Below are 21,674 nucleotides of genomic sequence, written 5' to 3'. Positions count from 1 at the left end.
CCAAGGGAACTGCACCGACTGGCACATCTCTGGGAGAGGGGCCTCCACGTCTTGTCCGAGGTAAGAAAGCAGGATCAGGCCCCCCAGTTCTGCTTAAGGTGGTTCGGCCAGGCCTAGGAGCTGTCTGATCCACCTGATGATTTTGACGAATCCTTTTTTCTCCTCCAAGAATTCCAAGTGTGAGGAATCATTGGATCTGTCTCAAGTCAAGGGAGTCCCTCGCTGTCTCTGCTCTGATGTCCCTTACTAAGGAGACAGCCAAACTGCTGGATGAAGAGGACTGAGGTGCTGCGCTGCTGGACCCTCCACTGTTATAGCCCATGGCCTTGGTCCTGTCTGTGGGGTGCACCTCTGGCAGGACACACTACAGAGTGGAGTGGTCTGGTCTTGCCTGTCACTGCTCTGTACCAGTGAATGGTGCTTGGAGGACAGTTGACTGGAACAGGGAGAAACCTTGAACTTATTCTTCCTGGACCCACTATGTCCTGCGCTTGATCTGCTCCAGGATTGGGACTAACAGAGCTGCCTCTTCTCTGACGCTGAGGGGCCCGGCCACCTCAAGTTGCTCTGTCTTGCTGTCCTGCTGGTGCTATGGGATGAGACGTTCCTACCACTGTTCCTTGATGCTGACAAAACCAACGACAAAGAGACAGATGCGACTGAAGGAGAACAAAGACTAGCCCTGCTGACCAACACTGATTGTGACTTACCCAACCTCTGGTACTTGAAAGGCAGGGATGAAGGACCAGTGAATTCTGCCCTCGACCTCTTCTTGGATGGGTGTTTATCCATGTTATCACCTTTCTGGAAAGAAGATGGAGGCCATGATGCTTGGGATGGGCCTTGTCTTCCTTGGTCCCCACATGGTGGAAGAAGATAAGGGCAGTCTGAAGATTTCTTTCTGCCACCTGTTGAATGGGGCTGCCACCTTTCACTCAGATATCCATTACAGGCAGTCCCCGGTTATTGGTGGGGGTTCTGTTCTGAGGGTGTGATGACAACTGAAAATCGCTGTTAACTGAAAATCGGCGTTTTCAGTGCTTTTCGGCAATTTTGGGGCTTATTACGCCGAAAATTGCTGATTTTTGGTTATCGGTGCCTCTGTTAGGTATGTATCGGCACCAATACCCAATTATCTTTTGCCTAATAGTATTTCTGTAATGACTGAAAATTATATCACCTTGCCATCTAAGCTCAACAAACAAATCATACTGGTTTCAATTCCAAAGGCAAATAATGAACAGGAAGTACAACAAGAATAAGCACATGAACAGTACATGCTACAGGTCATAATAAAAGATCAGTAATATCCTACATAAAAATTTGTCTGGTGGCAAAATACAGCAATTAGCCAACATAAAGTGCAGCACTTTCTTTTTTCAGGAATAACTCTATCCCTCTGCTAACCACTGCACTTCAAGTAAAATATAAGGTCTGTTTATGTATGAACACTAAATAATTTTCCCAAGTGTTTGTATCTAGCTAGACACGTGTAATTTTAAGTAAAGAAATTGCAGCAAAACATAATTCAACTTACATTAATTTCTGATCCAATTAAACTGAACATAAGAGGCATAACATATGCCCAAATGCTCTTGTAGTAATCCTCAACCTCTGGATCCTACAAAGTGAAAAATTTTGTTAATGAATTACTAAAACAACTTCATGTACTTATGAATTAAACTTTATTAAAGGTGCTTCATTACTGGAACACAAACAACAAAGTTAAATTGTAACATAAATGCTACATTCAGGAAATTTTTAAAAAATTATATACTATATTGGCACAATGCTGGATTTCCTCTAACAATTAAAAATCACTTCATGCAGAATTAATTTTACTACATGCAGCAAGAAGTAAAAGTTCTCAGGGTGGCTATAAGCAATATGAAGAGCAAAAGCTATCTTAATCATATAATATTTACTTACAGAGGGTCACAAAAGTAATTCTAACCACAATTAAATTATTATTACTTCTTTTCAAATATAAAGTTATCTATTCAGTCACTCATCTTCATGTGTATATAATAATTTAAGGGACTGTAAGTCTGAAGCAGCACTGCACTTTTGATAGGTTAAGAAACAATTATCAACAAACTGGTCCATTAACCCTTTAAACGCCGAAGCCCTATTTACAAAAACGTCTCCGTATGCCGGCGCGCTCGGCTAGAGCCCGGAAGCGAAAAAAATGTTTTTCAAAAAAATCACAGCACGCTTTAGTTTTTAAGGTTAAGAGTTCATTTTTTTGCTCCTTTTTTCTCATTGCCTGAAGTTTAGTATGCAACCATCAGAAATGAAAAATATCATTATCATATATAAATATTAGAATATATGACAACAACAAAAAAAAACTCGTATATAATTGTATACAAAACATTGTAAGCAAAACGGTTAAAGCTATTGAGTTAATTTTTTTTTAGTTGTATTGTACATTAAATTGCAATGATTTTGTATATAACAGATTGTAAAACGATTAAAGCAACACAGAGAAAATATTATCACAAATGATGCATGAATTCTTAACGACGGACGTAAAAAAGTTTTTTTCAAAATTCTGCATAAATCGAAATATTGTCTAGAGACTTTTCCAATTGTTTCAAAATGAAGGAAATTGATTGAATATTACTAGAATGTAAGTTTTTTTAGCTTACAATTGCATTTTTGGACCATTTCGATCGAGTTAGCAGTTGACTGAAGGTTGATTTTTTCTATTTATCGTTATTTATATGAAAATATTTCAAAATGGTAAAGCTAAAAGCATGATTAATTTTTTGTTGTATTCTACATGAAATTGCACACATTTTGATGTATAACACTTTATGTAACGAATAATATAAAATGGCGAACAAAATATGACAAGGTGACTCAAGAAATACTAGGATTTTAGATGGAGTTCGGTCCAAGACGGATGGAAGGAAAGTTTTTTCAAAATTCACCATAAATCAAAATATTGTGCCAGAGACTTTCTTGTTTGTTGCAAAATGAAGGTAAAGGATTGATTGTTACTAGAATGTAAGAATTTTGGCTTACGCATTGCGCTTTTTCGAGCATTTCGATCGAAAGTTAAAGTTGGACCGGTTGATTTTTTTCTATTTATCGTTATTTATATGAAAATATTTCAAAACTGTTAAAAGCTAAAAAGAATGACTTTTTTTTGTTGTATTTCTTTACATGAAATTGCGCACATTTTGATGTATAACACTTTATGTAACGAATAATATAAAACAGCGAAAAATTACGACAATGTGACTCAAGAAATGCTAGGATTTTTTAGGAGCGAAGGAAAAAGTTTTTTCAAAAATTCACCATAAATCGAAATATTGTGCTGAGACTTTCCGTTTGTTGCAGAATAAAGGTAAAATGATTGATTGTTACTAGAATGTAAGAATTTTGGCTTACGATTGCATTTTTTCAAGCATTTCGTAGAGTCAAAATTGTCAATGTTAAAATTTTTGTCTGTTATTGTGATTTAAATGAAAATATTTCAAAACTGTTAAAAGTTAAAAGAATGATTTATTTTTGTTGTATTTCTGCTACATGAAATTGCACACATTTTGATGTATAACACTTTTATGTAACGAATAATATAAAACAGCGGAAAAATTACGACAAGGTGACTCAAGAAATGCCTGATTTTCAGCTTAAGGAAAAGTTTTTTAAAATTTACGGATGCCCCCTCAGACAACCCGATGCTTCCTAGGGGGTCGTAAAGGCGCACGATGTGGTCCTTGGTCGCCCGTCACACGGGCGAACAACACGGGCGCTGAGAAGTTGGGTCACTGGCTGCTGGGTCCTTCTCCAGCATCCCAGTCTCAAAACTCGCCTCACACGCTCACTACCGACAGGCAGTATGCGCTTTCACGGTCCTGACGGCTTTGAGACATCTCTGCAAACGTCCTGTTGCAGCACAAATACGCAAACACTCGCCAAAGTTCTGCAAAACACGGATGTTAAAAATAGTTTCGTGACGGTCCGGACGCTGATGCTGTCTGGTACGAGAAGGAGGGAATTACAAGGTATGCACGCCTGGGTGACGCTTATAAATAAAAAAACAGCTTGATCCGTGAACTCCAGCATCCTCAAGGCGCTGGATTTGAAACCTTCCCGCAAACTAGGGCTTCATAATTATTTTTCCGCGAATATTTAAAAAAGCATTTTTTAGTCAACGTATGGTACGCCCACTTGACATCCAACAGACAATTTTCGTCGACGATGGCGTCCATTAGGCGTTTATGGGTTAATGCAGTGTGTTTAGCAGTACAGTACTTGTTAATTTATACTTGCAGAGAGTAAATTGCCACGACATAATAGTTTAAAGTGTCAGTCTGTTCATCTGATAATCATATGTTCAGAAATTCTGAGATATTTAGTTAAATACAGTGTAATTGTGTGCACAGCATATGTGTACTACACCTGCATTCCAGAAAAGACAATCAAACAACTGCAAGTCTTTGTTAATTAAATATATAAATACACTTCCTTGCATGAATTTTTAAAAAAAAGTCATTGGGTTATGCTTCTTTGTTTAATCGTGTGAGACTGTATTGTGAAATTCTAAGATCTGTAGTTAAAAGAAACTTAATTTCATTTGTACATGCACAGGAAATTGTTGTTAATCTAACATAAAAACAGTTCCTTTTGTGATTTTTTTAAAGAGATTATATCGTGTTTCTTTGCTTCACTGCACGAGTATGTGTTCTGAAATTCTATGATTTGTGATTAAGAGAAGTGCAACTGCCTCAGCCAACCACTTTTACAGCCCATGAATTTGAAATATTGCTGTTTACTCCAACACATACCAATGGAATTCAGTGAGTCTGACTAGGACTAAAATGCTATAGATGCAAGGCATAAATTAGCATGATACCTCACCGACCATGATAAGTAGCTTTCCCATTTGTTTGGCATGAACTAATAATTAAATCAATCAACTTTAATGGAAATATTGTATGGAAAACACCAAAGGCAATTAAGATTCCTTGAAAAATCATCTAGCTGTCGACAGCCTACCTCATTAAGTCATGAATAGAAATTACCCAATGTCAGCTACAATGCTCCTCGAAAGGTCACTCAAAAGTTTTACAGAACATTATACAAGTGTTAAGCATAGCAAACAAAGACCATGAGCTTGAAGTGTTTTTATTGGGTATTCAGTTCCTGTAAAAGCAGTCTTACCTCTGTTTCTGGTTTCCTCCACCCAAGGCCAGCAACAAAAGCCACTGTCAAGACTCCAATAGCCCCAGCACTTTCTAATGCTGCCTGTAAAATAGATTTTACTTTTATTATGAATATAACACACTTTAAGTGTTCATAAAAATTCATATCCCACAAGTAAATACAAAAATATTGTTTCATTTTACTAAGAGTATTTCATTACAATTGCTCTAAAACCTAACACTACCTCTTAAACTTTCGACACATTTAATTGCTTAATGCCAATATATCTCCTCACTTTCTTCCACTATAATACATGATACAATAATTAAAGATAGAAATTCAACCTGAGGATGAGTGACAAAAAGGGGACATACCCCATTCAAGTCATTTCTCATACCATATACGGATGTTATTTTGGTATATTGTTTCTTAGTTCCAATGAAAGTTGGCATGCCAACTTTCTATCATGATTTCACACCTAAATAAAACAAATCAGTGATGGTTAATACTTATTATAAAGCAAATGACATTTATACAATGTGAAAACCATTTAGAAGTACTGAGAAACTTTACATACAGTACCTAAAAGCAGTAACGGGCCAACAACAATCTAATGAAAGGGTCGGCAAATGCCGCACGAAAGTTAAATATTGTATGTAAGGCCTCATGCATTTATAACAGTGATAAAATCAATGTAACCTGTTTTAGGTCATTTGTCCTTCCTTTACAAGAAAACTGTTCCCTAGTGTGGATGTCTGCTTCTGCCAGAGATTTATCTCTGTTAGATAGAGTGGTTTATGGTGGCAGGTTTCTGTTTCATAATATTAGCAGTTATGACTTGGATCATCGACAGATGGTCTCTTGTTTGTCAATTTTTTGTAAGTTGCATTTTAACAGAGCTCTTTCACATTCACAATTGTTCCCCAATCCTCTTATCCTGCTGAGAGCAACCAGATTTGCTGAACAACAGCACCAATATGCAGTAAATATGCCTTGCTGTCAAACTTCAGTTCCAGAGGTCCTTTATACCTCACACTGTTGGACTGTGAAACTGGCTCCCTGAGGATGTTGTGCAATCGGAACTTCAAAAGATCAAGCAAAAATGCAATGCATTACTACCCTAATACAATTATCCTTGCATTTTAATAATTTAGTTACATTTTTATCTATTTATTAATTTGTTAATTTATTTTTTATTTTTTAATAAGAGATCTTTTCTTTCTGGATTTCCTGATAACTCCTCTAATGAACACCTTTCTTTGGAAGCTTGAATTTCAAGTCAATGGTCCTGTGTGCTTGTTCCACATAAATAGTGTTAATCTTCTGAATAATAATAATAATAATAATAATAATAATAATAATAATAATAATAATAATAATAATATAATAATAATAATAATATACATTCAACTACATCTTGTCTAATAATTCATTATCATTTCTTATAATTAACAACCACCTACTACTTAATGCAAAACTATGGCATACTCAATAGCAGCTCCAGACATAAACAATCATATCAAGAAACAGCTGTTTGCTGATGATAGTTACTGTAACTATCATATACTCAGAGTTGCTTTACAGTTGCTGACTTGTTACAAACTTGCTAATTTTCAGTGGTGACTTCCAAAAGTATAAACAAAATAAATTTTTATTCATCCTTCACTCAATGGAGAAGGCCTTACAAAAGCCTATGACTAAACTCAAGATGCAGGTTGTAGCTGCAGCTGAAGAAACATATACTGTAATGTGCAAGATGCAAAACATTTTGGAAGAGACAAAAGCAACATCCAAAATTGGCTTAATGCACTTTTACTACACTTACATTTTACTACATCTATAAATTAAAGGTAAGCTGCATTTTTGAAACTCAACATTATAGAAAAATGTACAGTAATTCTGAACTAATGGCAGTGAGAATGTTGCTAGTACAGCACTCTGCTATCTACTGGCAGCACATGGCAATGATGATGTTGGTAAAACCTAATTAGCTGATGATTTTGAGAACATAAATATTACCAGAATGCAAATGGTGCATGATCACACTCTTCATATTTTATATACAGTAATATGATAACACTGTACTTGCAATACACAGTAACTGAATACACTAAGTAAAACAAAAGTTTTATCAAAACTAACATTTTAAATAGAAATGTACTATTTGACTTTTGCACATGGATACTGCTGGTGTGACACCCTAACCTGGGACAATAGTTCACACACATTTTGTATCTCACAAGTGGTGTGACCCCTAAATTTTGTAAAGTTGCATGATATGCAAGTATATATGGTAGCAGGATATATATTATCTACATTAAAAGAGTCAAACTAAAACATACGGCTGCATTACAAACCTTCTGACTGCCAAAGAGGGCCAAGCAACCAAGTACAAAGAGAAGAATTAGTTTATACAAGGGTCTGTTTTTCTTTTCTCTATATGGTAAGTACCAACATAAAACGCCAAGGATCACACCATACATCAGTCCAACAAAGATCTCAATTGGTCCTTTTACTATCGTCCAAGTAGGTGAACCTGTGAATAAGAGATAACATGACACAAATACTATACTCAAAACTTAAGTGTGTAAAATCACTGAATTAAAATTTATTCATGATTACTTAAGCTAAATATCAGTATCATTGCTATCTATACTAACTAAACTTCAATCCAGACTGCTGACATGGGAGAAAATATGCCGACTGACCAAAATAAACAATAGGGAAGGACTTAAAAAATAATGTTACTAAGTATTTTTAAGGGTAATTTGATTGCCTCTCCACATTTTAAAAGAAAATTTAACTTTTTTATGTATTATACTGATGCTTATAGGGAGTAGCCTCTGAGAGATTTTATCCTTTTTTAATTGAAAATAATTTTTTTACTGAAAAGTTACTTATTCAAAAATGGTCTTATTTTGCACTCAACCTAATGCCTTAGGGAAACATCCAGATCCAGACTCTTACCTGAATATCACCACATTTTTCCACCTTGAGTTATAAAATAGCAACCATTTAGCAATGTTTTAACCTTAAATTCATGAGAGTTAGACAATAACAAATTAGCAATTCTTTGCAGAGTGAAAGACTAGCTGGCACCCAGATAACTGAACAATATTTTTAGCTTTAACATTTTGTGAAGTATGGCATGGCTAGAATGAACGTCTGTTATAATTACCTTGACATCTGTATTAAATATCTTTCAGGTTTTTCACACAATTATCAATGGTTGGCACGATAATTATAAAGAGTTCCGCAATGTTCAACTAGATCCAGATTGAAAAGCAATATTTTATAACTGCCACATAATAAAAATGGTTTTCGGACTAATCATGTCACAAAAAATGACCAAATAGCCATATTCACAATTATCTATCATGATCAGCCATAAGTAGAATTTATTTTAAATAGGTCACATATAAGCTGAAAATCAATATACTATTGTACTAACACCAAAGAAATTTTAAGGGGAATTTTTTATTAATAAAAAAAGTTTTAGATAGTTAACATAAATCTGATATGAAGTGCCTCAGATAATGGAAACTATGAACGCAACAAAATTGAGGCAGAAGACAACTAACCTTCAGCAAAGGTTAACCCGAGCATAACGCTGAAGCCTGAGATTGCTAACACATCATCAATGCTAGCAGCAGCAATGACCAATGTGGGAATTCCTTTATCTACACCATAGCCTTCTTCACCCAGTTTCAACAAAGAAGGAACCACTACAGCAGGGGAAACTGCAGCCAAGATAAACCTGAAATAGCACATAATTTTATCTTTTAAGGAAAACATAGTAAATATGTAATTGCATAACAAACAGAATTAAATTTCAATACAAATCCACTGCTTTACATTAACCATAATCTAGAGCCAGGCAAACTTTAAACACTTTACTGAAGAAGAAAAAACCTGTTCTCACTGGCAGTCCATGCATCTTGGACCTCTTGGGGTAGACTGACTCAATGTTTGTATTGTCTGGATCAGCTATGAGTAACTTGGGGGTTGGGGGGTGAGCAATTACTGCAAAGTATGGGTTGATAAAGACACTCCTGTTAGCTAAATGGCAGAATTTGCCATTTCAGCCAGGCAGAGGGTTATGCCACATCACAAGTCTCTAGGAAAGAACTGGGGGTAGTCGTGACATTTTACAAACAGACCCTCCTCTTACCGGTGGGAGGTTATTATGAAATTCTTGAGATCTTGGCAAGATGGCAAGTGAGCCTTTGGTAACAGAAATCACCAAGGCAGATTACTGACTCCCATTATTATAAACAAGAGCCCCACTGGCATCCCAACCAGTCAGGCTCAATTCATATAGCCACAGACTGCAAAAGTATTAAGCTCTATACTGCACAGCAAGTGAGGGTCATTGTTTTCTGAGCAGGCAATGAAGAGGAGATATGTGACTCCCTGGAGCTTTACAATTGACTTCTTGTAGTTCCCAAAATGACAGGGGAATGACATTGCATCAATGACCTCAGCCAGTTCAATGAGTTCCTTTAACAAACTCTCTAGGGATGGATACAGTTGTTTGTGTGTCAATCCACCAGGAAGGGGGACTTTTTTCCTCCATCAACTTACATGATACATCTCTATATATGATTCACTTTGTTTCCAGAAAATACTTTTGCTTTTTCTGGGAAATATAGGTACTTCCATTCAGGATGCTTGCTTTCAAATTAGCCATAGGTCCTCAATTTTTCACCAGGGTTCTTGTGACAATTGCTGGATGGGCGCATAATCATTAAAATAAGACTCTGCAGGTAACTGGATGATCAACTTGTAATGAATGCATCACAAAACTTTGTATCATCTCCCCTACATTCCCCAGCAGTGTCAGTACCTAGGTTTTTGGATCAAAGAGAGTTGGAATTTCTACTAATTATGAGGATCACTTATTCATGAATAGCTGTGGACAAGGTAGAACTTTGGTTTATCCAGCAAAAGACAGGATCCAGAAGTAGTCTGCAATGATGTAGAGATTTTTATAGAGGCCAGATCCCCTAACACATTAAGGCAAGTTTTGACTGGTTATATCATATCCCTGGAAAAATTGGTCCTGGACAGTCAAAATTAGGATTTATTCTATTCACCTGCTACTTGTAGGCCATATCAACTCTCCAGAAAAATTGGTCCTGGATGGTCAAAATTAGGATTCATTCTATTCAGCTGTTGCTTCTCATATACAGTACTGGAATGGAGCAATTCACCCAAATAACCATGCAAGCACCATTCCAGATGACAGGCAGAAATCTTTTGTGGCAACAAGATATCTGAAACCTCAGGATAGGAATCCCTTTGGTCTCTCTAGACAAGGAAGGAGACTTATCAACTGGACTTTCAAGCTACCTCTTAGTCTCTGCAGTTGAAAGCAGTCTATAAGATTTCACATTCCTCATTAAAGACAATTCGGTGAGAATAATGTTAGACCACACAACCATATTGGTGTATTTGAGGAATCAGGGGACCAAGATCAGAGGCAGAAAAGAATGGAGCTCTTTAGCTGTGTTGTACCTATTCTTCCCCGAAAGTGGGCGGGGCAAGCTATCTACACCCAAAACAAAAGAGCCCTAGGGCGATTTTTGAATTTTGACATGGTGAGTAAAGTAGAAACTAATAGCTATGTAATTATTTGGTAAGTTACTGATATAAAACTGAAAATCATGAAAAAATCTCATAAACCATACAAATTTTATGCAGCCCCAGGGAAAGGAAAAAAGAGAGCTAATGAGAATGCCCAGTGATAATTACTTGAAAATCTATAATTAACCAACACTATTCCTACAAATTAAGATGCAGTGCAGTACATGACTAAAGTGCCAAATTACCATGGAAAGCAAATTAGCAAGAGAATAAGTAATTACAATCCTTTCTGAATCAATAAAAGAATAAGGACAAAAACAGTAATGTAAAACTTGCTAATATATTGGCATGCACAGGTAACAGGTTAAAGGAAGGTAGCAAAAGGAATGCATGGGCATTTGAATAAAATTTTTATCATTAAAACTCCCAAACAAGATTGGCTTTCATACATAGCCACTTGTAGAGTCTGTGTGTGACAACATAATGGAAATATTGAAATTCGCTGAAGTGATCATTACTTTAGCTTTTTTAACCATTTTTAAGATAAATTCTATATCATTCTAAAACATTATGAAGGCATTACAATCTATACAGTATAATTATGGACAAAATACAGACTATCACTTGTACATATTAAACTGATCATTTATATAAGTATCAAAGGTTAAGATAGCATCTACATGTAAGCATCAGCCTCCAATCAAAGTTCCTGGAAATACTCTAAACATTTAGAAATATTTATCCGACACTCCCAGATGGGCATTTCAGGTCTACAGCACTCTACTATCAGTAGAGGTATTCAGCTTCCAAATATGTGGTCAATTTAGGTAAGAAAGCTTATTTGTTGAATGTATGAAATACAATATACAACATAAAATATGCTTTGGAATGAGAAATGCTGAGAGTCTGAGATGCACAATTTGGCAAAATAGGAAAGGGCATAATATGTAAAATGAATTGTTCTGGACAAAACTTGCTTACTGTAAAGAGTAAACCTTTACTAGTAAAAATATATATGAAAAATAAATCCTCTATTAAATAATATTAAAAATACAAGATAACTTACCCTAGCATAAAACCCCAACTCCATGGGAGTCCCAAGAGTAACCATGCAGCAATTGCTGTTGACACAGTTTCCACTAAACATGGACTAAATGCGAGTCGTATAACAGTAAAACTAAGTTTTCTTAAGGCAACAGGGTCCAGGCCCAATCCAGCACGTATTAAAATAATTACTAGAGCAATACCCCTGCAAAATAAAAGAAAAACAGTTAAAAGTAATTACCAGCTCACTATCCACGAGACCTGATACATGAAAACTGAATACCATATGTTGGAAATTATATACTGTATGTTCCAACATGAAGATATTTACTTAAAAGATAAGGAACTGCCTGAGAACTATGTGATAAAATGAGGTAAGACGAAAAACAAATCATCACAAAATTTAACACCAATACGAAACTCTGGATTAAAAATAAAAATAAAGTGACAAAGAAAAAATTAATACTACAATGGAAATTTAAATGAAGCACACAATGAATGCAAATAAATAACCATATTAACCTAGGATATAACATTTCAAAGAGCAAATAAAAAAATATAAAAAATGGACAAAAGTTAATGTTAAACTAATGATATTTTTAATAAAAGGTCATGTAAACAGGGATAAATCAATCACACAAAGTTTCAACCAATAGCAAATACGCACCATTTACTGCATGCTCAAATAATTAACCAAACCCAGTATATGACTCATATAATCATCAGTTTCTTTAACTTGATTCATGAGTTTACCATATTTGCATTCATTTTAATGACAATATGCAACTGTTTTGAACCCTCTTTTTTTTTTTTTTTTTTTACTGCAGATTCAAGTTTTTACCTTGACATACGTCATATAATATAATCAATGGAAAATCCATGATTGTAGATCATTTTTGAGACCTCCACTTACCATATATACTTGCATATCATGTGACTTTTAAAGATCTAATTTTGAAGCTAATTTTAAGGGGGTCGCATCAAACATGAGATATAAAATTAGCATATGTAATATTCACATATTAGTATTGTATTATAAAATACAAACATAATGAGTATGCATCTTTTCCATGGATCTTTTAAAAAGTTATGCCTTACTTCACTGTATCCAACAATATTGTACATACAGTAAACCCCCCGTACCCGCAGGGAACGCGTACCACATGCCCCCGGGAATAGCTAAAATCCGCAAATACTTAAATCCCCTCTAAAAACACCTAGAACTGCCTATATTGATAGTTCAAACACAAAAAAACCCCTCTAAAAATGCTTATACCTGAGTATTTTAATAGTTTTATCACAAAAAGTGCATTTGGTCATGAAAATGATATGAGAATACAGTACAGTAATTAGTGAATATTTCTCAGTGAAAAATACTGTGAATGGGCGAACTTTCTGTGAATAATGTGTATATATGTTCCACAGAGAAATTTGCAAATAGGTGAGTCCGCGAATTGTGAGACCGCGAATACGGGGGGTTTACTGTATTCTCATATTACTACAGTAAGCACCCCGTATTCACGTTCTCACGATTCGCGGACTCACCTACTATCGCAGATTTCTCTATGGAACATATATACACATTATACGCAGAAAATTCACCTATTCGCAGTATTTTTCACTGAGAAATATTCACTAATTACTGTTTTTTCATATTTTCATGACTAAATGCACTTTTGTGATAAAACTATTAAAATACTCATGTATAAGCATTTTTAGAGGGTTTCTTGTGTTTGAACTATTAAAATAGGCAGTTCTAAGTGTTTTTAGAGGGTATTTTTAAGTATTCGCAGATTTTAGATATTCATGGAGGGGGTGGTATGCATCTCCCCCTAAATATAGGTGGTTTACTGTATTGTACTATAAAATACAAACATAGCGATCAATGTTTTGATTTGGAAATAAATTTATTTTGCCATATTTAATTCAACTCAAAGCAATTTTCTTGCTTCTAGTCAGCATAAATGAATCTCTAGATACTCTTTTTATATGGGACAAGGTTATTTTTTGTTATACGAAGTGATTTTAAGTCGAAATATGACTTAGATACGTCTCGTTGTGAACTAAACTTAGTTATTTTTTCACTAACAGATGGCATTGGGGGCATGTTTTTTGTGTAAAAACTCAACAGATTCCATTTGCTATTTTCACATGATTTTGTCATAATATGAGCTTTACATATTTATCTTTTAACGCTGTAAAAACAACGTAAAATGTGTTCTTTCATGTCCAGTAGTTATGATTAAAATACTTTTCTCCAATTTATTTATGGTTGAGTTTGATGGCATATCAAAGTTTAGAGTGGTTTCATTCATTTTGCCGATGCACAATAATCTATAGTCATTAGCAGCATGAACATGTTTTCTCAGCTTCAGCTACAACTTGCATATTAAATTTAGAAGTATATTTCTTTGCCAATCTTTTCTCCATAGCAAATAAGGGAATAATGTAAAAATACATCAGTCCTATTCTACTTAACGTCATTTGTAACATAACTACGGTACAGTAATTTTTTTACTATCATACGGTGGTAGAAATGCAAGCAAATCAGCTGTTGTTATCCAATTTGGTTGTTCACAGGAAAACAGCTGTTTCTCATTCATTTGTTTATGGCTGCGTGTGTTTGCACGAGTATCACGTAAATAACGATACTTTTATCACTCTCTTTTACTTCTTTAATTTATTTACCATGAAGAGGGGATAGATAAAGAGATGGAGAAAGAGGTTAGTCTATTGTAATTTGGTCTCTCAAAAAAGGAACTCACATGATACACAAGATACATGATAAAATAATTTTTCAAGGGTGAAAATTTGGGGGTCGCATGATACGTGAGAGTGCGCATTACAGGAGTATATACAGTATTTAACAGACATTTGTTTTACTGCTATATATCTTGCTAACAGTTTAAATCCATAAAAAATCCCTGTGCACTCATATTATGCCCGTTTAAGCTATCTCTTTAAACAATTACTTTTATAATACAAAAAAGTGTGGCACATTATTATGTTCAGAATGTTTGAAGTACAGTACAAATTGAACCTTAATAATCAAGACTAATGGGAAGGAGGCTGTCCAAATTTCATAAAAGTTTTTCAGCAGCAAACGAGGTAATTTTGGCCATCGCTGTCGACCATCAACTCCAATACAGCCACTTCTCGACACATTAGGGAGGGACACTATGTCCTAACCTGATCCAAATTTAAGCCTGCCCGTAAACGTATGACGTCCAAATTGATCTGCCTATTCGGTAGTGGAACAATTTGTGTTATATAATATCTCCTATGGTGAAGTAGAGGGGCTGGGAGAAACTTGAAAGTCTGTTCTATCATAACAAGTTGTCCCAACCCGAGATCAATGAATTCACATGACGAAGGACCGAATCCGCACAAAAGAAGTCCTAACATCCTTCTTAGGGCATAAAAGGGCTTTGATACCTGTAGGAGCGATCGTGGAAGGAGTTTCAGTCCTCTTAGAAAGATTACTGAACTGACGATTCAGATCTATAACTTCTGCATAAGAGGAAAGAAACTCCTGGCTTTCCAAATCTTCCACCTCCTGTGGAATCTGACCACCCGAAATGGAGGGAACAGGAAGATCCTAAAGATCTGCTCTGGAACCCGAAGAACCCTTGTCGCATGATGGACGAGAATCCTCCCCCAGCCTGGTAGTGTCCGTTCACAGCCTGGGGAAGACAAACGTTGTCCGTAGTATCTGCTCCTCGCTCTCGACCATGAACGATGTACATTCCTCATGTCCGATTGTTCCAGAGACAAACTATGACCGAGCCTACCCACCCTTCAGCCGTGACTCACTGAAGAGGAACCACAAACACCTCTGGGCGAGCGAGACCTTGACCGATGGACAATTACCATCTCCATCCTCTACCAGCCTAGACACTGCATAGGCATTCACATCTGTCTGGGCGTCATCACAAGAATCCACAACACGGGATCTCTTGATCAGAGCGCTGACATCCTTCCTCCAAACATTAATACAGGCAGTCCCTGGTTAACGGTGGGCTCGGTTAACAGCGATTCGGTTTTATGGGGCTTGTCTAGCGACGAAAATTGGCAATTTTCAGCGCTGAAAATCGCCGATTTCTACTTATCGGCGCTGAGACATACCTAACAGAGGTGCCAATAATCGAAAATTGGCACTTTTCGGCACCGATAACCCCTGAAAATCGCCGATTTTTGATTAGCGGCGATTTTCGGTTATCATCACACCCTCAGAAACAGAACCCCACCGATAACCGGGGACTGCCTGTACGCCAAACAGGAGACACAGGCACCGCATCATGTTTCCTTTTAGAGAGAGGCCCTTGCGTATCTGAGTCCGAATCTGCCAGATGAACGCTATCACCCACACACATCCATACGATTCCTGATGACACCCCAACATTGCCCATGGCCAAAGAGTCATGACCCACAGCCAAGGAGGAGGAGGTTCGAACATCCCCTACGCCTGTAGCCTTTTGAGGGTGAACGAACATGGGAGAACCAAGGTCATGTAAAGTTGACAACTTGGGAGCCACTGCTGATTCTGAAACACACCTCTTGATTGGAATGTGACTGTCCCAGTTCCAAGACGAAGAAGAAATGATCCCTCTTTTCTTGGCACTAGATCAGACAGGAAGTTCCCAATTCTCCAATGCTTGACTGGAGCACATACAGGGGACACAGACATCTGTGATATTGGCGACAATGCAGAAGATTCATGTCTCTTCTTACATGCACAAATACATTTCTCCTCAATCACCGAACCAGTCTCTCCAACACTGTTTCGACCAGGAAATCCACAGATGGTGCAGCAGACAACGTCATAGTAGCAGCAGGCTGTGACATCACTAAGGTTGACGAAGCCAAAGGTAACGTCACGGAGGGAACTGGCTGTGACGTCACAACAGCAGACGAATCACGTGAGGAAGCTGTTGGTACCACTGTCGGCAGAACAAGGGGTGACCCATAATGAAGCGCGGTTGGTACCATATGTGTCCTGCTAGATGTTGCAGCACAAGACCCTATATAGTGGAGGCCCGGAAACAGGAGCAGCCACAGTAGATGGTACTGGGTATCGGGAAGCCAAGCAGTGAGACAACAGGCCATCCAAGGTTGGTACTCCTGATAGGCCTAATGATGCCCAAACACTTGCCATCTTCTGTGCATCAGAGGCTAGAAAGAGGGACAAAGATGGCAATGGCACCCCCGTCGCCAAAGGGAGAGAAGAGGCATAATTAGACAAAAATTCTCCCAAAACCCCTCTCAATACATCCCTCAACAAATCTTGAAAGAACAGGAAAGGGTATGGGGAAAAATCTAATACAGAAAGTGAAGCAACTGGAACTGGCCTCTCAAAAGAAGGGGCATCCTCAAGAGGAGGCTAAAAAGATGAAGAAAGAGACACAGAACCAACTAACAAGGCTGGTGTCGTTGTCTTCCTCTTGTGCTGACCCTTCTCGGAGAACCCCTTCCACTGATCCACCAAACAAGAACAACATTCTGAACATGGATTAATGACATTACATACAATTGCTCTGCTGAACGGGGATCCGTATTCATGGAGACTACGAAATGAGAACAAGGGAATCCTCCAACACCAGGGCACAACCTCTGAGGTTTTTGGGAATCAGAGATGGAGCTAGCAGCAGGATTTTGGTATCTATGATAAACACAACTCTTCCCCACAAGCACATAAAACCTTCACACTGAAGCACACAAAGGAGACATGGGCAAACAAAGAACCAGCTTTAGGGAGGAGAGAAAGAACAAGACGTCCTCACTCAAGGGCAGTAAGAAGAATACTGATGTGTCACGAGTCTCAGCTTGGGTCGGTGTTGTTCCACCTAACTCGTGACAGAGGACAGATGCCACCAGTTTCTTGATAAACATTTCTATTGAATTTTTTACCAGTTCCAGTTGGCATTAGCAGATTTATCCTACTGTCCTAATGTCAAGACCCAAAGTTTGTTCCGTGTATGAACAAATCACAAATAAAAAAAAAAATAATCTGCATTTTTCATAACTAACAAACCTCGGTCTTAACATTAGGGCATTAGGATAAATCTTAATATCCTAATGTTAAGACCCTAGGTTTGTTCTGTGTATACAACTGTCACTTAAGAACATTTCATCCTTTTCCCTGTGAATTCAATCTAACATTTTTTAATACAGTATTTCTATTTTAATGTCTTTAAATACAGTAAAACTTCAATGTTTTATTACATTTCTAAAATCCTATTGTGAATAATATTAATTAGGAAAACTTGAGTATTTTAACATTTTCTGAAAATGTTTTCCCGCTCCATTAATTTGTAGTTCCAGTTAATTCCCTTGAAAATGCATCTGCAGATTCATATTCAGTCCAGATGACCCGGGATTCCAGGTATATAGTCTAGATTACTGGTTTTATTGTTCAGTGAATGTCTGAGATTTTTCCAAGGTGTAGTATGAGTGAGGTTTGGTTTCCAATCCAAAGAAGAGATACTAGAACTTGGCTCTTTAAGTGAAGCTGGACACTGTACAGAGAAGCAATGAAAGGAAGGACAAGGTGCCAACAGTACTGTCAAGCCACTCGGACTTGCCATGGTCCCATAGAATCATTATATTATTATTATTATTCAGAAGATGAACCCTTTTCATATGGAACAAGCCCACAGGGGCTATCTATTAGAAATTCAAGCTTCCAAAGAATATGGAGTTCATTTGAATGAAATACCAGAGTAATAGGAAATACACAAAGGAAAGATCAATGATTCAAAAAAATGAAGTAACAAATTAATAAAGAATTACATATAAATATAAAAAAATTATTAAAGTACAAGGAAAATTGTTGTAGGTTACTGATGCATTGCATCTTCACTTGAACTTTTGAGGTTCTAATAGCACAACATCCTCAGGAAACTGTTCCACAGTCCAACCGTATGAGGAATAAAAGACCTTTGGAACTGAGAAGTTCGACAGTGAAGCACATTTACTACATATTGGTGCTGCTGTTCAGCAAATCTGGTCACTCTTGGCAGGAAAAGAGGATCAGGGATCAATTGTGATAGTGAAAGTACTCTGTTAATATACAACTCAAGAAAAATTGACAAACAAGAGAATATCCATTACAGGTCCAGTCTTAACTGCTAATGTTAGGAAACAGAAACCTAGCCCCACAAACCATTCTATCTAAAAGAGATAAATCTCTGGCAGAAGCAGACATCCATATCAGAGAACAATATATCTGACCTTTAACTACCAAGATGGTTAACGAGGTGCAATCCAGTCACGGAGGAGATGGAGAAACTCCAACTCAGTTGACTAGGGATTTCCATGCTAAAAACTGAGATTATATAAAAATCCAGTTACAAGACAGTTGAGAAAAATTGCAGTTGCCAATGAATCCTTCATACCTTTCCAGCTAATTATATACAGTACTTGTCTTCTTGTGCAGACTATACATTTAGTATGAACTTTCTTTTAAAGTAAATAAAAAAGTAGTAATGCAATACAATATATTTCCTAATACTGCAGCTAATAGGCATGGAGGAAGTGCCATTTTCACAGTCTACTTAGTCCATTATTATAAGCACCATTATAAGGGTGACCTATCTTCACAAAATTTACATACTGTACTTTAGTTTCAGACAAATATTTAAATATTAAATATGATAAAATATGATACAGTAATAAATACTTTACTTACCTCAGTGCTGCTGACCACTGGAAGTCAATGTTGCTTCCAATGACATTGAGTCCTGGGATGCTTCTAAAAAATATCCCAACTAAAAGGCTACCAAGAAGGGATGGCAGCCCAAGAAGCTGGACGGCTTCACCACCCAGTATTGCCATTATATAGAGCACTATTAAACTAAAAAAATTTCCTCCAGGGAGTGCTTTATCACCTGTGATTGAGATCAAGCAACCCCATGCTGCTAATCCTGCAATTATCCAAATGAGAAGGTCTCCAACCTGAAAAAAGCATAAAGTCCCTTTAATTTTGATGCTAAATACTGTATTTTGGCAATAAATTTAAACTAACTTTTATAGGATTAATTCTTTTCTAAACAAAGCTTGTTTCCTAGATACAAACCATTACTGTTCCTTCATAAATAAAAGGTAAACATTTGTTGGTGGGAATTCTTTTAATAATAAAAGAATACACACAAGCTCCACAGTAACTCCAACATTTAAGAGGAAGTCAATCAAAGTGACAAAACCTAACTTATAAAACCTTTATCAAAACAGTTACAAACATTGAAAATATATGAAATTACAGACTCAAATGCACCAAGCACTATAAGAGAGCTAATTTCTCCAGCAAACAAAAAGTTAATAATTCAGGGAGACTAATACCTAATGAAGCAGGCAATTGAAAACAGCTCTGCAAATGCGCAGTACCTGCTGAATGAATAATTCATTCTTTTACTGCTTGCTTAGAGCACTAAAATGAAAAGGGGGTGACATCACAATGATGATTCACAGAAACAATGGAAAATCAGTTATTAGCAAGCACTGAAATAGTAACCCCCTGCACTGTAAACATCTGGTGAATGTGAACAGAGTTATTCATAGTAATGTAAGTTAACAAAAATTATAAGTTGAGATGCACCTTAAGGTCTAGATAGCCCATGCACATGACTACCTTTTGTCTACTGGACAAAACTAGTGAACCTGGGAAGACTGGGATACAAACTGTATATAGGGATATATATGGTTAATGAGGTTGCTATGAAACAGATGTATCAGTGAAGATATATGGTTCAGAAACACAGACATTAAGAAGGAAAGGAGAACAGAGGCTGGAGCAAGAAGAAATGAAGATGCTGAGGTGAATTTTGGGGATCTTGCTGCATGAAGGCTAGAAGATGAAGAAATCAGAAGTGCAAGAGCGTTAAACATCACAGATATTATAAGAGACTTGAGACTGAGATGGTGGGCATGTGGTAAGGATGATTGAGAATGGCCTGGATGTAATCTGTTAAGGGCAAAAGGCTGACAAGGAGGCCAAGGATTAGATGACCAGACAAAATGATGGAGGACTTGGAGAAAAATGGTATAGCTGAGGCTGATAATTTTGACAGAAATAGTTGAAGAAGACACACCAAGATAACCAACCCCTTGGTTTAGGGATAGTGGAGGGGATGAAGAGGATGAAAAGTTATAAACTTAAAGTTACAACTCACTGCTTAACAGCAAGAAACTACTAAATCACTATGCTAATATAAAAAATACCTATGATGATAACTTACTCTACCAAGAGGTTTGCTGAAACAAATTTTGTTCTTATTATATATGACATATAGCACCCTAAAGAAACATAAACATGAACTTTTCTGTAATGATACTTACTCTACCATGGGGAGGGCATGTGAAAGCGTATTTTAGAGCTTCTGTTTGAGTAGGATTTTCAGGCAGGTCATAATGCTTTCGCATAAAAACCTGGCAGCATTTACAACTGGAAACTAACTTTTTGGGGTAAGATGTATGACCAAGATCGCTATCTGATAATTTCTTCTCAGAATTTCCCTCCCAGCCTTGCATGTTTTCCTCAATGACTGTTGAACCTGTCAAATAAATTATATAAAAACTTGAATACACTGAACAAGGTGAAAATACCAGCAAAAATCATTGTACTTATTTAATAATTATTATTTATGAACATAAAACATGTAAATATGATAGCGGTCCCATTATTAGTATATATGCTGGCATACATGATACATTATTAAGCTAAACAGCCTGAGAAGCAGTTATGTAAGGAAACACCAATTAAATTACTTCTTTTTCAGTCATGCAGTGAAATACATACAGTATAAGAAACAGAACACATTTATGTTCACTATCATAAATAAAGGTGACAAAATACATCAAATTATAATGGCACCTACCTTGCAGAAGTATTA

The 21,674-nt window shown here is 36.6% G+C and overlaps 1 protein-coding gene across 17 annotated transcripts in view; it reads right to left on the bottom strand.

Annotated features, from left to right (window-relative positions):
• The window catches only part of LOC136833710 (sodium/hydrogen exchanger 9B2-like), a 317,786-nt gene that overhangs the window by 17,923 nt on the left and 278,189 nt on the right, over window positions 1–21,674 (bottom strand). For 16 of the 17 annotated variants that reach the window (XM_067095905.1, XM_067095912.1, XM_067095900.1 and 13 more), the window contains 7 exons: window positions 21,121–21,335; window positions 19,475–19,740; window positions 11,810–11,992; window positions 8,739–8,914; window positions 7,515–7,693; window positions 5,176–5,259; window positions 1,538–1,621 (listed from right to left, as the gene is read on the bottom strand). In XM_067095905.1, the coding sequence (XP_066952006.1) occupies window positions 1,538–1,621; window positions 5,176–5,259; window positions 7,515–7,693; window positions 8,739–8,914; window positions 11,810–11,992; window positions 19,475–19,740; window positions 21,121–21,335 (1,187 nt within the window). Of the gene's footprint in view, window positions 1–1,537; window positions 1,622–2,702; window positions 3,935–5,175; window positions 5,260–7,514; window positions 7,694–8,738; window positions 8,915–11,809; window positions 11,993–19,474; window positions 19,741–21,120; window positions 21,336–21,674 lie in introns of those variants that run through there. The other variant, XM_067095916.1, reaches the window with a different exon arrangement.

This window comes from Macrobrachium rosenbergii, chromosome 52 (assembly GCF_040412425.1).
Source record: "Macrobrachium rosenbergii isolate ZJJX-2024 chromosome 52, ASM4041242v1, whole genome shotgun sequence".
Lineage (NCBI taxonomy): Eukaryota > Metazoa > Arthropoda > Malacostraca > Decapoda > Palaemonidae > Macrobrachium > Macrobrachium rosenbergii.
The sequence above is the reverse complement of the archived record's forward strand: the minus strand, read 5'-3'. Positions and strand labels throughout refer to the sequence as shown.